The sequence below is a fragment of the Thamnophis sirtalis genome, unplaced genomic scaffold (assembly GCF_051295495.1).
Source record: "Thamnophis sirtalis isolate CommonGarterSnake01/CBP01778 unplaced genomic scaffold, rThaSir2_p1.2 scaffold_7, whole genome shotgun sequence".
Taxonomy (NCBI): Eukaryota; Metazoa; Chordata; class Lepidosauria; order Squamata; family Natricidae; genus Thamnophis; species Thamnophis sirtalis.
The window spans coordinates 53,507,484-53,523,868 of NW_028261387.1; the positions used below are offsets into that span (position 1 = coordinate 53,507,484).

Below are 16,385 nucleotides of genomic sequence, written 5' to 3' on the forward strand. Positions count from 1 at the left end.
TTGTTGTATTTGTGCTGATAAATAAATAAAGGGAGACTAGTATAGATCTATTTCAAGCTATTTAGCTCTCATCTATTTAGATCTATACTAGTCTCCCTTTATTTATTTATCAGCACAAATAAAAAAACCACAAATATAACAAAGGCAACAGTAAAAATATTGGGTTTCTGTCGTGATGGACTCTTGTGACGAGCCGATTGACAGATGTTGGAAGCAGTTAGCTTCCTCCCATGATTGGGGCTTACCAGGGGTTGTGACACTATATATATATATATATATATATATATATATATATATATATATATGTATATATGTATATATGTATATATGTATATATGTATATATGTATATATGTATATATGTATATATGTATATATGTATATATGTATATATGTATATATGTATATATGTATATATGTATATATGTATGTATGTATGTATGTATGTATGTATGTATGTATGTATGTATGTAGCTTGAGCTTGAACTATGTAGATCAGCTTTCCCCAACTCACTCTAGCACCTTCAGCACATCTGGGAATTAAGCTGTATCTAGAAAACATCAAACTGGACCAGATATTATCTACTATGGTTTTACCAAAAGAGCATGACAAAATCTAGGAGTCAATTTCAATATGAGATCAGGTCATTCCATGGAGTGTACTGGAACATAAATCTGAACTTCAAAGTGGCATCTGAGAAAGGTCTGACTGATACAGTACGGTCATAAATCTTTCAGCTTGGTAACTATTTTCTCAATACTTGATGCTGATTCCTAAATGTCTCTGTGTTAAGCAGTCTGTTTCATCTTTGCTGGGATGCCAGAGGGCAATATTGTTATATCAGTTCATCTTTTACCCTGATGGGCAGCATTCCCCAGGAGCAGCAGCTGTTCCATGTGCCAACTTTCAGACTGTATCCAAATGTCAATCATTCCAAATGGGATGTCAGCAACATTTGGTTGTGGGCTGATCTTCCGGACTGAGCTTTATAGATTCGGTTAGGTAGTTCTCAATCACCCCTTGATACTAAGAGAAAAATATAAATACATAAAAACATAACATCTAAAATTTAAATCTAAAAAACCACTTTGCAAGATAAGACCATTATATTCACCTGGCCAATCATTTGAAAACTGTATAGAAGGAGAACTCCGTTAAGAAATAGATATATGAGGAATGACAGATGAGGATTTTATTGTGCAACTGCTTGGTACATTCATGGAATTTATAAAATGTTAATTTTTTAAAAAATGTACGGCTTCCATTTTGATTCCATTGCTGCTTTATTTTCTTTTTCTTATTACAATGAGTGAGGTTATTTTAAGGGAAAGCTGGCTGTCCAACGTGTTTTAATTGATGTTGTTAAGAGCCTTCCAATTGGAAAAAAGCTTTATCCCCTGTTCATTATGTCACTTGGATTTTCCATACATTTTTCTGAAATACAGAACAACACAAATGCAGATTTCTTTCTCAGTTCAAAGCTCTTTCTTAAACTTCTTAAGCAAGATTGAAAGCCAGGGACTTTATATTGCTTAGAGGGGAAAAAAAAACCACTCAATGATTTTTTCACTAAAAAATTACATGTGTAAAAATGGATAAACTTTTCAGTGCCATTTCCTGAATTTTAGAAGTGTCCTAGAACATTCCTGCTCAATGTAAGCATAAGGCAGAAAGGCGTATATTGTTTAACAATACAAAATCATTTAGTTGCAGGAAAATCAAAGATATCACGTTTTTTGGAAATGGTTCAAAGAGCATCAAAGCCTTCTTACCCACTGCAACTTTTGGTCATAGATTTCTGCTTTTATGAAATCACCTAATCATGTGATTTGTCAAAGAAAAAAGCCAGGCTGTGGAAGGAAAAGCTTTCCATTTGTGCATATGGCAATGTGAGCAAACAGCAACCCCTTGTGGTCAAACAGAGTTTCTTCATCCATCATGTTTCATGAGGCAAAACAGATGGTTTTTACTTGGTCAGGAGGAGGAAAAAAGGAAGTAAAATCCACAACCAGACAACATCTTCATTAAAATGCTATAAAGTTTGATGCTGGATAGAACGTTTGATAGGGCCAGCTGGCATAAAATGTATGAGATAAGGAAGGGATCCTCAATCCCTGGTCCACGGCCTGGTGCCAGGTCTCGGGGTGTTAGTAACTGGGCTGCCCAAGTGGTAGGCAAGCATGGAATTACAGAGGTTTAATATAATCTTTGAAATAATCTTGTTCTCTCTCCAGAACTGCCATATTTTTGGGAGTATAAGACACACCAAAGTATAAGGCGCACCAAGATTTTGAAGAGGCAAATTTAAAAAAAAAAAGGTTTTTGCACTCTACAGACCTCCCAAAAATGCCCTGTTTTTTGTCAAAAAAAAAAAGGGCATACATAGCCTTTAGGGGGCTTATACAGTGCTCCTGCAGGCGGGGGGAGGGGGGGAATGAGCAAGAAACGGCCCATTTTTCATGAAAACAGGCCCGTTTTTTGTCAAAAAAAAAAAGGGCACGCATAGCCTTTAGAAGGCTTATAGAGTGCTCCTGGGGGCTGGGTGGGCAAAAAGCGACCTGTTTTTGTACTCATTTTTGCCTTCCCCAGTCCCCAGGAGCACTCTGGAAGCCTTCTAAAGGCTATGCACGGCCATTTTTGCAAAGGGGGCAGGTTTCAGGAGGCCAAAAATGCTGTATTCAGTATATAAGATGCACCCAGATTTTCAGCCTCTTGTTTGAGTGAAAAAGGTGCATCTTATACGCCAAAAAATACGTAAGTAAATATCAACTGCATCAGCACCAGTCCAGACTTTGAACTTCCCCATCTATCTGTTTATTTTTTCTTTCTCAGCCTGATCCTTTCCAGATAGCTCAGCCTTTATAGCTGGGAATTCTGGGAATGAAAGTCCCCATTTTAAAGGATCGAGGTAGGAATGACGCGAGAGCCAGGACTTCAATCAAGAACAGATTTATTGAAGAAGCAGGAGCTGACAGCAATTCAAAAGTAACAATTCCGCACCAAGGTATTTATACTAGCTTCGTTTAACAGGGGGAACCAATGGGAGGCCGGGTAGCATCTAGCAACTGCTGACGCAGTACCCTGGCCAATCAGGTTGGCTCGGCTGGCTAGCAACAGGCTATGCTGCGCCTCAGCCAATCAGGGCGCAGCCTAGACTCTTGCTGGCCTCCCGGTCGTAAGTGGAGGATTTTATGAATCCTCAACACCCCTTCCCCCCGGCTTAGAGCGCATGCCCCTGATTGGAACATGTGTAGTCATCTAGGTAGGCGGGGCGGTGCCGGACCCGCCCTGATCTTCGCAGTTCGCCTGCAGTTATCGGAGGGGTAGGACCTTGGGAGAGAGGATGGGGGGGGGGGTCGGCTTGTCGCCGGCCAAAAGCCCAAGGAGCGGCTTATGGTCAGTGACAAGAGTAAAGTGCCGACCATACAAATAGTCGTGAAACTTTTTAACCCCAGACACTGCAGCCAGAGCCTCCTTGTCTATCTGGCTGTAGTTGCGCTCCGCTGAGGAGTGTCCGGGAGTAAAAAGCCACAGGGGCCTCTGAGCCATTTGGGAGGACATGGCTCAGGACCGCCCCCAGACCATAGGGGGAGGCGTCACAGGCTAACGTCAGCGGCAGCTTGTCACTATACTGTACTAAGACAGCCGCTGATGTAAGCGTGTCTTTGACAGCCACGAACGCATGCGCTTCATGGCTGCCCCAGTGCCAGGTCGCGGATCAGTCAAGCAACCGATGCAGCGGCTCGACTAGTGATGCCTTATGTGGCACGAATGGCGCGTAAAATTCAAAAGCCCTAGGAATGCCTGCAGCTCCGCCTTGGAGGAGGGAGTGGGGGCATTCCTGATGGCTGATACCTTAGCAGGTGTGGGGTGGATTCCTTGGGCGTCAATCAAGAAACCCAAGAACTCCACCCTAGGAACAGCAAACGAGCATTTGCTGCGTTTGAGTTTTAAACCCGCGCCCCTGAAACGGAGGAGGACCTTCCTAAGCATTTCGATGAGTTCTGAGTGGCTGGAGGCAGCGATCAGAACGTCATCGAAATACGGTACCACGCCAGGGAGCCCATGGAGCAACCGCTCCATGAGGCTCTGGAAGATCCCCGGGGCCACGGAAACGCCAAATTGGAGGTGGCGGCAACAAAAAGCCCCATGATGGGTGACGATGGTCTGGGCGGCCGCCGCATCGTCATCCACCAGGAGCTGTTGGTAGGCCTGCGCCATATCCAGTTTTGCAAATGTGCAGCCCCGCCCCAGGGAATGGAGCAGGTGCTGCACCACAGGGACTGGATAGGGGTTTGCCTGGAGGGCAAGGTTGATAGTTGACTTGTAGTCGGCGCAGATCCACACCGACCCGTCTGGCTTGACAGGCGCCACAATTGGGGTCTCCCATCGCGAGTGGTCAACGGGTTCGAATATACCCTGCGCCAGAAGTTTGTCAAGCTCAGCATCAACCTTAGCCCTCAAGGCAAAAGGCACCCTGCGAGCCTTAAGCCGAATTGGAGCAACCTGGGGGTCGAGGTTGAGGGAGATAGGGGTGCCCTTGTAAGAACCCAGCTGGCCGTCGAAGACGTCAGAGAACTCTGAGAGGACATCCTCCAAAGAGGAGGGAACCACCCTATGCATCCCCCCGATAGACAGCCCCAAGGTAGGAAACCAATCAAGCCCCAGTAAAGCAGGCAGGGAGTTCTTTACAATAAGAATAGGCAAACGGCCGTGAAAATCCCCATAGTCAACCCGAATAGGGAAAGAACCCAGCGTGGGAATGAGAGTCCCCTGGTAGTCCCTAAGGGAGGTGTCCACAGGTTGCAGCTGGGCACAGGAGACGTGGGGACACAGGCGGGATATCAGGGAGCGGGAGGAGCCAGAGTCCACCTCCATTCGGCAAAGCTGACCTTCCAGCTGGAGTGAGGCAGAAACCTTCCGGGCTCCGGCGGACGCTTGGCTGACCGTTTCACCAACGATCTCCGGCTGGTAGACGGTGTGACAATCTTCAGCCCACCTAGCAGGCCGCGGTGGTTGGCGGCGCGGCTGCGGTTGGGAAGCGGCAGGCTGTTGCAAGAAGGATGGTGAGGGCAGAGAGGCACGGCAAAGACCTGGGCAATGTGGCCCTTCTTATTGCAACGGCGACAGACTGTGCCCTTGAAGGGGCAAGCCGTGCAGGCATGGCGACCACCGCAACCCACACACCCGGTCGTGGCAGGGCCAGCTGGAGAAGGCGGTGGAGGGCGCCAAGGCTGCGCCCGGAGCTGGCCAACCACTTTAGAGCAGGGGTCTTCAGGTGGCACCAGTTCATCCACAAGGCAGGCTTGCGCGGAAGGCGGAGGGCACCCAGGCAGCGTAGGAGGTGGTGGCATGGAGAGCTGCAGGCGGTGCATATCGGCCGTGGACTGCTCAGAGAGCTCGGCTTCTCTGGCAGATTCCACGGCCTGCTGCATCGTGATGTCAGGGTGTTGCAGGAGGCAGCTCCGCAAGTTAATGTCCTTCAGCCCGCACACAAATTGCTCGACCAAATTTTCATCCAAATTCTGGAAGTCACACTGGGCCGCCGTTACGCGGAGCAACTCCAGAAATTGGCTGATGCTTTCTGCCGGCTTCTGAACGCACCGGCGGAACGCGAAGTGGTGAGCGATGCGGGAAGGCACTGGGGCGTAGTGGTTCTTCAGCCAGAACATTAGCGTGTCCCAGCTGAGCTGGTATACAGGCCGCGGGGTGGCTAAAGCCCCGGCGGACGCGAACATCGCGGCCCCGCAGCAACTCAAAAAGAAGCTGCATTTTTCCTCTTCCGGTTGGCTGTGGTTCTTAGATGCTATTAAATAGCATTTGAATCGCTCCATGAAACCTTCCCAGGTTTCACCAGCGGATCCGAAGGGTGCGAAGGGCGGCAAGGTGGATGCCATGTTCAGTTCAGTTCAGTTCAGATCGGTAGACTTGAGAGAGTGTAGTCGGGGAGCGTTGAGAAGAAAAAAATTCAGAGGTTCGTCGCACCGGCGGTCTGACGCGGCTTGAACGGCTATGGCTGAATCTCTTCTTGCTCCGTCCTAGGCTCTGCTTCAGGAATCGCTGAATCCCATCCTCGTCGCCAGTTTAAAGGATCGAGGCAGGAACGACGCGAGAGCCAGGACTTCAACCAAGAACAGATTTATTGAAGAAGCAGGAGCTGACAGCGATTCAAAAGTAACAATTCCGCGCCAAGCTATTTATACTAGCTTCGTTTAACAGGGGGAACCAATGGGAGGCCGGGTAGCGTCTAGCAACTGCTGACGCAGTACCCTGGCCAATCAGGTTGGCTCGGCTGGCTAGCAACAGCTATGCTGTGCCTCAGCCAATCAGGGCGCAGCCTAGACTGTTGCTGGCCTCCCGGTCGTAAGTGGAGGATTTTATGAATCCTCAACACCCATCTATCTGGAAGACATCAAATAAAGGAAGATAATGCAGAAATGCTGTTCATTTTCCAGGGAAAGTAGGTGTTGTACGGCTGGATTTGTGGATTTGTGTGTGTGTGTGTGCAAAACCATCCCCTCTGCTGCTGTTCTGCAGAGCCAGAAAGATTGGGGACTGCTGAGATAAGAAAATCAATGTACAACCTTTAGGCCATCTTAAAATTAATTTTAGTTATTACATCTCCCTTTAGATAATGATTTAAAAATGACAGTCTCACTAATCTTGGTTAGCATTTGCAAAGACATGAGGGTTTGTTTACACAGTTATATCAGTCTTCCCTTTCTCAACCTTTTCCTTTTGTGATCTTCAGAGGTTTGTTGGAAGAAAGCAAATTAGATCATTCCATATTTATACAGCATATACTTATTTGAAGATTATAGTTTGCAATGGATGAACTGTTTTTCTGAATTGCAGGCATTTCTTTGTTGTTCAAAAGAGAACAGATTTTCTATTTCTTATAAGCAATTTGCTACTTACTCTTGATAGTGCTTGCCTTGTCAGGGTCTCAAAAGCTTGCACCACATTAATATCATTTTTAGCACTAACTTCAAAATATGCTATATCCTTCTCCTTGCACCAGGACAAAGCCACCTCTTTGGACACCTAAAAAAAATGAGATTAGATGTTCTAAATATAATATTACATGGAAATTTGTTTCTTTCAAGAATGAATGAAATGAATGCAATGAAAATGTTATTTATATTTGTCATCCCCAAATAATGGAATATTAATAATAAATAATATTAAATATATAACGTAACATCATGAATCCTGAACTGCACTTAGAAAATATGTACACTGACAAAATTTCCATCTGTCAATTGTAAAAGGCCACACTGCTTGGCTATGCACAGTTAGTCCTCGATTTACAACCTTGCATTTAGTGACTGAGGTTACAATGGCACTGAAAAAAGTGACATGTCTTTTTTTCACACTTAGGACCATTGCAGCATCCACATTATCACATGATCAAAATTCAGACACTTGTCAACCGGCTTGTATTTATGATGGTTGCAGTGTATTGGGACCACATGATCACCTTTAGCAATCTTCTGACAAGCAACGTCAATGGGGAAGCCAGATTTACTTAACAGCTGGATTACTAACTTAACAAATGCAATGATTCACTTAACAACTGTGGCAAGAAAGTCTGTAAATTGGGGCAAAATTCACTTAACTGTCTTGTTTAGCAACAGAAATTTTGGGCTCAATTGTGATCATAAGTTGAGGACTACCTGCATTATGCCAATACATTACAATATACTAGGTTCTTTGAACTCGATGCTTATGAAGGCCAACACCAGCTAAACCAGTGGTCCCCAACCCCCAGTCCATGGACTGGCACTGGGCTGTATCATGCCAACAACCAGGCCACGTAAACAAGCAAAACCCCATCCACAGAATGGGGAATTCACGGAAAACCTCTCTCCACAGAACCAATCCCTGATGCCCAAATGGCTGGGGGCCACTGAGCTAAAGCAATAGTAAATGGCAAAAAAATGATATATTGTGGTACACAATAAATTATAATATAATACATAAACAATAATAAAGTTATTTTGAGCTGCACTAGTTTTATATAATGGTTAAACAAATATATTCTTGAAGCCTCAGAGATCCTTGCTTTGCTTGGAGAAGACAAGCCCATGGACAAAGACTACATGGTACACAAATCTGTTTTAATGCAGATCTCAATCTAGTAGAAAGGCATTTTTCATTTAAACATAAGGAACAATTATACTTTAATTTCAAATATATTTTTTATTCATTTTCACATTCAATTTTACAATCACTTATATACTGGATATTTGCTATAAGAAAAGAAATAAAAGAAAAGAAAAAAGAAAAAAGAAAACACAACTCATCATCATTCAGCATGGGGTTTGCGATCTCTCTCCGGTAGAAAAAGCGGAATTGGATACTGGTGGTGTGATATTGGGACTGAATTACGTGGAGCGGATGTTGAACACATTTCACGGGACTTATATGTTTGAACTTTAACTTAAATTGTCCAGGACTTTAAAGTGAAGAGAGTGGAGATGGTAATTTTACTGAATTTTGGTTTGGGAGGAAGGGAGCCGGGTAACGCGGGGTAGGTGGAGGGGTAGCGAAAGCCTGATCAGATTACTTCGAGTTAAAAGGCAAACTGACTCTTGTGTAAATTATTATTCGAAAATAAGGTTAAGAAAGATTAGTTGGAGTGACTACAGGAAGTAGTGGTAAATATCAGAGAAGCAAGGGATGAGGGTAAAATTCATGCGGAATGATCTACGTTGTTTAAACTCTATTAGAAGGGAAAGCTTGGTGAGATTATTTCGAGACAGAATGTAAACTGATTCTTGGGTAAATTATTATTTGAATAGGTGGAATGATCCACGCTGTTTAAATCCTACTAGAAGGGAAAGTTTGGTGAGATTATTTTGAGCTAGATCGCAAACTGATGTCTGCATAAATTTGCATAAATTTTTATTTGAATATAAGGTTAAGGAAGATGAACTGGGGAGTCTACAGGAAGTTGGGGTAAATAACAAAGAAGCAAGAGACGAGAATAAAATATATATAGAATGATTTATACTACTTAAACATTAATAAAGATGGGGGGCTGAGCTTAATACAAAGAGTTTTTTTTTCTTTTTTCTTTTTTTTCCTTTTCTTTTCCTTTTTATAATTTGTAATTTCTTTGTATCAATTTTTTTCTCATATTACTGTTATTTTTAATTCATAGGATCACAAGATACTTTAGAAGGGGTTTGACAGAGGGCAGTGCCAGGTGTGGGCCCTGGGAAGTCGGGGGGGACTAGGGAGGGGGACCTATGGGGGGTGGGTGGGTGGGTGGTAATATAGTTTCAATAAGAAGAAGAATGCACTTGTATACGGTTGTCTTTTCTTTTTTTTCTTTCTTTATATTTTTTTCCTTGGTTTTTTTCTTTTTCTTTTTATCATATTTTGTTTCCTATTTTCTATCTTTATAGCTCAATATTAATAAATAAGAGTTGAATAAAGGAATACACCAAGGGGAGAGGTAGAAGGAAAGAAGAGGGAGGAGCAAGGAGGGAGTAAGAGGGGAATGTAAGGAGGGCGTAAGGGGAATGCTAGGAGGAAGGGGAGAAAGGAAGGTTTGAGGGGAAAGGGAAGTAGAAAAGGGGAGTGTTAGAGGGAGGAAAGGAAAGTTGGAGGGGGAAGATGGGGTGTATGGAGGATGGAAGTGTCAGGTGGGGTTTTGTTTTATGCTGAATGAGGAACAATTATACTTTAGTAAGCTCAGACTTATTCAGAAGACATTCTGCAAGATTTCTTGCATTATTCAGAGACCAGACTCAGACTCAACAAGATCCTATCCCTTTTGAATAGATATCTAACAAAAAGGACGTTGGTCTTACCTGAACGTCTCTTTTCGGAGGGGAGGAGGGAGTGGTCACGTGTGGGTTTTATCTTAGCCTGATTGGTCCAAGACTGAGAGCAAAGTTATAAATACTGGTGCCTGTCCACTCCTGGCCCAGATTCTCGAAGATGAACGGTACAACTGAAATGACAAAAACAACAACACAACAAACCCCGGGAACGCCCGGGCCCTCCCCTTGGCCCCAAACAACAGAACTCAGGGCGGGTCGTGACCACTCCCTCCTCCCCTCCGAAAAGAGACGTTCAGGTAAGACCAACGTCCTTTTTCCAGAGTGGGAGGAGGGAGTGGTCACGTGTGGGACATACCCAAGCTAAAGTCCCAGGGAGGGAGAGTAAGAACCACTAGGGCCGAAGGGGAGCCTCAGCTGCCACCCCCTGCAAAACTCTCCGACCGAAGGACACGTCCGCAGACGCGAAAGCATCCAGACGATAATGCAGGATGAAAGATGTCGGGGAAGCCCAAGTGGCCGCACGACAGATGTCCTCAAATGGGGCCCTCGTGGCCCATGCCGCCGTGGTCGCGGCACTCCTGGTAGAATGAGCCATGATCCCCGACATGGCTGTCCGACCCAAGGCCGTGTAAGCCTCCACGATGGCCTGACGCAGCCAACGGCCAATGGTGGCCGAAGACACCCTCGACCCCAGTGACCCTGGCTGGAAGGAGATAAACAGGGCCTCCAACATACGGACGTCACCTGTCCGCCGGATGTAGATCCGCAGAGTGCGGCGGACATCTAGTCGATGCCAGAGACGCTCCCTGTCATTGGAAGGGCCCGGGCAAAAGTCGGGCAAGACGATCTCCTGGGCCCTGTGAAAAGGAGTATTTACCTTCGGGACGAAGGCCGGGTCAAGGCGAAGGACCACCCTATCCTGATGAAAGTGACAGAGGTCATCCCTGGAGGACAGGGCGCTTAGCTCAGAAATACGTCGGGCGGATGTAATCACCACCAGGAATGCCACTTTCAGCGACAAGAAGCGTAAGTGAACTGAGCGAAGGGGCTCAAACGGGGCTCCCGTCAATGCCCTGAGGACCAGGGGAAGATCCCACATGGGGAACCTGTGAACGGGGGGAGGCCTGAGATTGGCCGCCCCTTTCAGGAAAAGCTTGATCAGAGGTAACTGGGAAAGGGAAGAAGACCCCGGCCCCCCCAGGACCGAAGACAGCGCCGCCACCTGGCGACGCAAGGTGTTCTGCAAAAGCCCGTCCTCAAGACCTTTCTGAAGGAAATCCAAGACGTTGGGAATGGTGGCCCTATCGGGAGAAATGCCCCTAGGAGAGCACCATCGGACGAACGCCGCCCAGGTGGAGTTATAAATGCGGGTCGTCAACGGACGCCGAGCCGCCTCGATGGTGTGAATGACCCCGGAGGACAGATAAGACTCCCTCAGAAGCCGCTGTTCAAGAGCCACGCGGTCAGCTGGAGCCACTGAGGCTCCGGGTGAACCAGAGCCCCCTGCAGCTAGACCACCTCCCCCTGCGGAATCCTCCACGGGGGAGCCACCGACAGCTGTACCAAGTCCGCAAACCAGGGCCTCCTGGGCCAAAACGGGGCCACCAGAATGACCAAGGCCCCTTCCGCCACCCCCTTCCTGATGGTTCCCGGGATGAGGGGAATGGGAGGGAAGGCATAGAGAAGGCCTGGGGGCCACCGGCTCCTGAGGGCGTCCGTGCCCTCCGCCGACCTGGACTGGAAATGGGTGAAGAACCATGGAAGCTGGGAGTTCTTGGGAGACGCAAACAGGTCCACCAGAGGAGACCCGAACCTTTGGCAGATCTTCCGGAACAGCGACGGGTGGAGTTGCCACTCGCCGTTGTCCAGAGTCACTCGACTGAGCCAATCCACTTGGACGTTGGAGAGTCCCGAGATGTGCTCCGACACCAGGGACTGCAGGTGTCTTTCCGCCCAGGACCCCAGCCGCAGAGCCTCCAGCCAGAGTGCCCGCGAGTGGGTTCCACCTTGACGATTGATGTGTGCCTTGGTGGCAACATTGTCCGTCAGGAGGAGCACATGATGCCCCTCCACCGAGGACCGGAAGTGACGCAGAGCCAGTCGCGCAGCCTTCAGCTCCAGCCAATTTATGTTGTGGCGGAGGTCCGAGGCCGTCCACCTGCCCTGCGCCATCCGGGGGCCCACTAGGGCCCCCCACCCAAACAGACTTGCGTCCGTGGTGACGGTCACCCTGTCCGGCTCCCAGAAGCAACAGCCCCGCTGAATGGCCGGGGAGAGCCACCATGCCAGAGAGGCGCAGACCCCCGCCGGGAGTCCAAAGAGAATTGCTCAGGCGTCCCCTCTGAAAGGGGATGAGTTCCCACTGAAGGGGCAGGAGATGAAGCCTGGCCCATGGAACAATCCCGATGCAAGAGACCATCTTGCCCAATAACTGTGACAGAGAGAGGCTGGAAGTGGACCGCCTTGCGCGAACGCTCTCTGCCAGGCGACGGAGGCTGACCTGCCGTTCCTGAGACAGACGCACCACCCCCAACCTGGAATCTATGACTGTCCCCAGATGCAGAATGCGGGTGGAGGGAGAAAGATGACTCTTGGCGAAGTTCACCAAAAACCCCTTGAAGGCTCCGGATAGTGAGCCGAAGATCCGAGACGGCCTGATGAAGGGAGCCCGCCTGAACCAAGACGTCATCTAGATAGCATTGGATACGAACCGGCACAGACCACAGATGAGCCGCCAGAGCAGCCAGAACCTTTGTGAAGGTCCGCGGGGCCGAGGCCAGGCCGAAGGGAAGAGCCCTGTACTGGAAGTGGCGGGACCCATGAGAGAACCTCAAGAACCGGCGATGAGCGGGCAGGATGGGAATGTGAAGATAGGCCTCCGTGAGGTCCACGGAGACCAGAAAGTCCCCTTTTCTGATGCCCTGAAGGATAGACTTGAGGGATGACATTTTGAAGCGCCTGTACACCAGGAACTTGTTCAGGTGCTTGAGGTCTAGAATTGCCCTCCAGCCCCCCGTGCTCTTCGGAACCACGAAGAGATTGGAGTAGTGGCCCAGGCCTCGTTCCCCTAAGGGAACCGCCTCCACCGCCCGAATTTCGAGGAGGTGGGCGATCGCCTGAACCATCAGGCAGCAGCGCTCCCGACTCCGAGACAGAGGGAACAACCGGAAGAGGTTTGGAGGAGTGGAGAGAAATTCTAACCTGAGCCCGTGACGAACCGTGGCTCGGACCCAGGCGTCCGACGTGATCTCGTCCCACCGATCCACATAGAGGGAGAGGCGGCCGCCGATGGGATGACTCGGGTTCGAGTCACTTCCCTCTGCGGTAGGGTCGGCCGCCTCCTCCACGAAAGGGCCGCCGAGCCTGGCCCTGGAAGCGATTCCTGTCCTGAAAGGACTGTCCGGAGAATTGTCTATCAGCAGGGAAGGAAGAAAAGCGTTGGTTATAGCCATAATCAGAAGCCCTATACCGTTGCCTACGGAAAGGACGTGACTTAGCCTCGGCCTTCTTAGCCGTGGAAGGAAGGACCTTCTTTTTGTCCTTATCCTCTACCAGAATGGGGGTAAGGGCCTCCCCAAAAAGATTGGGCCCTTTAAAGGGGGCGGCCGCCAAATCCCATTTCGCCTTGTTGTCCATCTGCCAGTGGCACAACCAAAGAAGCCTACGGGAAGTGACAGAGGTGGCTAAGGCACTGGAGGCAAACTTGACCGTATCCAGGGTCGCATCAGCCGAGAACTGGCAGGCCGCCATGATCTTAAACAGATCGTGGTGGATCCGGTCGTCCTGGATAGGGATGCGCTCCTGAAGCTTCTTAAGCCACATGACAGTGGCACGGTTAAAGTAGGAAGGTGAGGCCGCAGACTTAAGAGCCCACGCCGTGGCGTTAAAATTCTTCCGCAAGGTAAGCTCTGCACGCTTATCTTCCGGCTTCATCTTATCTGCCGCGTCGCCCGACACCACCGGGGAGGAGGAGACTAGGGCGGCCACCGGGGTGTCAATGGCAGGCAGCTGAATGGCCTGAGTAAAGGTCTGTTCTACGTTATAGTGCCGGCGGTCATTACTGCCAGGAGCTGAGAAGTTGGAGGGGCGAGGCCACTGGTCAGTCAAAACCTCCAAAAACAGGGGAGGAGCAGGGATCTCCTCCTTGTTGGTGGCCATGGCAGAAAACATGGGCATGTCAGGATTCCTAGGGGGGGGGGGCACTGAAGGGTCCCCGGTCCCAACCTTAGTGGTCTGCCGTGCCTTGTCCAAGAGAATTTTAAACATGGCTGGCACAAAGAGGCCCTTGGAAGAAGGCTCATCAGAAAGGGCTGTATTCTCATCATCCGAGAAGCCCATCTCCTGGGGAATCTCCCCCCCCAAGAACAAAGCCTCACTGACCATGGAAGGAGAGGAAGCTCGATACTGAACCCTGCCTAGCCCCCCATGCTTAGAAGAGAGGGAGCCCTTGTCTCACTGGGCAATGCCCCGTGTAATGGCTGCAGAAATAAGTCTTTTAATTCCTTCAGGAAGATTATCCAGATCCTCCACATCCCCATAAACAGAACCAGGCCCCTGGGGAGCCAACCTTTGGGAGGAACAGGGGCCCCTGGACGTACCCTCCAGGGGATCACCTACAGGGGATGGAGAACGCCTCCTCCTGGAGTAGGCCCGAGACCTGCCAGGGGAACTTGAGGAAGAAGCCGGGCTAAACCCCCTAGGGGAAGATCTGCTGGATACAGGCCCAAGGGGAGACCTAGACCCGGATCTGTCCCGGGAAGAAGGCCTTGCCGACAGGGCCTGCCTCTCCGCCATCGCAAAGGTCTTTTCCAGCGCCCTATGCTGCCTGGCCTCCTCCCTAGTGGATGACCTAGAGGGGCGCCTGGTGCCCAAGGATCCCTGGGGGGGAGCCCCCCGCCCCACCTCCTGATCCAGGGCCTCCTCACCCCCAGTTGGGCCCACCACCTGGCCCTGGGAAATCTCCGCCCCCTCGTCCATAGCCAACTCACATGTCCGACGAAGGGGCTGGAACACAGGCCTCGAAGTCCCACTGGAACCAGGGCCTATGGGTCTGTGGGGAAACTCAGGCCCAAAGCCTCGTGCAAGGCCTCACCCCCAAGGTAGGCCAAAGTAGGCCTCGCGCACGTGGCGACCACCAAAATGGCCGCGTGAACCCCGCGCGTGGGCGAAAAGGCCAGCAAAGACACCAGCGGCTCAGCTCGGCTTCCAGGAGCCAGCGCAGCGCTGAATCGGATCGGGAAGAGCCACGCGGCGCTTAGGCATGCTCTCCTCACCCCCGCACAGCCGCCCGAGCCGATCAGCTGTGATGCGGGCGGCTCGCGCGCTCCACGTGGCACCGAAGCCGCTCCTGCCGCCGCTGCTGCACAGAGAGCTGCTTGGGAAGCAGCTGAAGACCGGAGCTGGCACCCCCGCGCTCCTGGGGATAGGGCTGAGGCTCCTGGCCCGCAGGGGGAGACCAAAACGCCCCACAGGGCCCTCCCCCAGCCGCCCGAGGCAGAGATCTGTCCCTTGGGGCCGCAGCAGTAACAATTTGGAAGTTTGAAATTTTTAAAGTGCCCAATTAGCCAAATGGAAACCAGATCGCAAAAGGACTAAACAAGGGGGGAAAAAATTCCTACCTAAACACCTATCTAACAGTACTTGGACCAGACTGAGAGAATCTGGGCCAGGAGTGGACAGGCACCAGTATTTATAACTTTGCTCTCAGTCTTGGACCAATCAGGCTAAGATAAAACCCACACGTGACCACTCCCTCCTCCCACTCTGGAAAAGGACTGCACAGAAATGCACGGCTTGTGCACAAACACAGTTCAGTTTCAATATTCAATAGCTGGAGATGGCAAAATCCTATAAAACATGGTAAAGATGCAAAGAATTCTTTGAGTACAAAAATGTTAGTTTTTATATTTATTGTCTGAGAACAAATTCAAAATTTGTTCTCAGATCCTGATTGGAGAGCTCTATATTCAATTTCCACCCCTATTTCTACTTCCAGCTCTTACTTGTCGATCTTTCAGATCAATTTTGTTCCCCAGCACAACCATTGGGAAGCCTTGCTCTGTAGAGTTGACTTTCTGAAGAAAATCTTTCCTCCAAACATCCAAGGTTTCGAAAGAATCCATATCTGTGACATCAAAAGCCAGCATGCAACCATCCGAACCTTTGTAGAAAGTGGACACAATAGACCGGAATCGTTCCTGGCCTCCAGTGTCCCAAATCTAAAGGAGGAGGAACATATAAGCATTAGCATTTGCAGTCTCCAAAACATTACTATTCTACAATTCAATCATATTTATATTTTATCCCTCCATCTACAAGACGTCTTTCTGCATTAACATCAGTACAGTAACCATTGCAGCAGAGATAGGAAACTTTTGGATGTCCATATTTGGAAGTCTGAAGTATGTGATAAGTGCACTCACTACATGACTATCAGAATATATTTACCTGTTCCCAAAATGGATCTTATAGTGGGGAGTGATATTTTCAAAATCCCTACATATCAGAATGCAAGCTAGCCCTTGGAATACCATTCTAGTAATGAGCCACGGTGGTGCAGTGGTTGGAGTGTAGTACTGCAGGCTACTTCTG

General features: G+C 49.1%; 1 protein-coding gene across 2 annotated transcripts in view; it reads right to left on the bottom strand.

The window, feature by feature from the left end:
• Positions 1 to 469: 469 nt before the first annotated feature.
• RAB7B (RAB7B, member RAS oncogene family) overlaps positions 470 to 16,385 on the bottom strand; it is a 33,857-nt gene continuing 17,941 nt past the window's right edge. The window contains exons 4-6 of one of the 2 annotated variants that reach the window (XM_014054158.2): positions 15,797 to 16,012; positions 6,919 to 7,044; positions 470 to 1,026 (exon numbers count right to left, since the gene is read on the bottom strand). In XM_014054158.2, the coding sequence (XP_013909633.2) occupies positions 946 to 1,026; positions 6,919 to 7,044; positions 15,797 to 16,012 (423 nt within the window). In that variant the 3' untranslated portion in view covers positions 470 to 945. Of the gene's footprint in view, positions 1,027 to 1,215; positions 1,435 to 6,918; positions 7,045 to 15,796; positions 16,013 to 16,385 lie in introns of those variants that run through there. The other variant, XM_087720075.1, reaches the window with a different exon arrangement.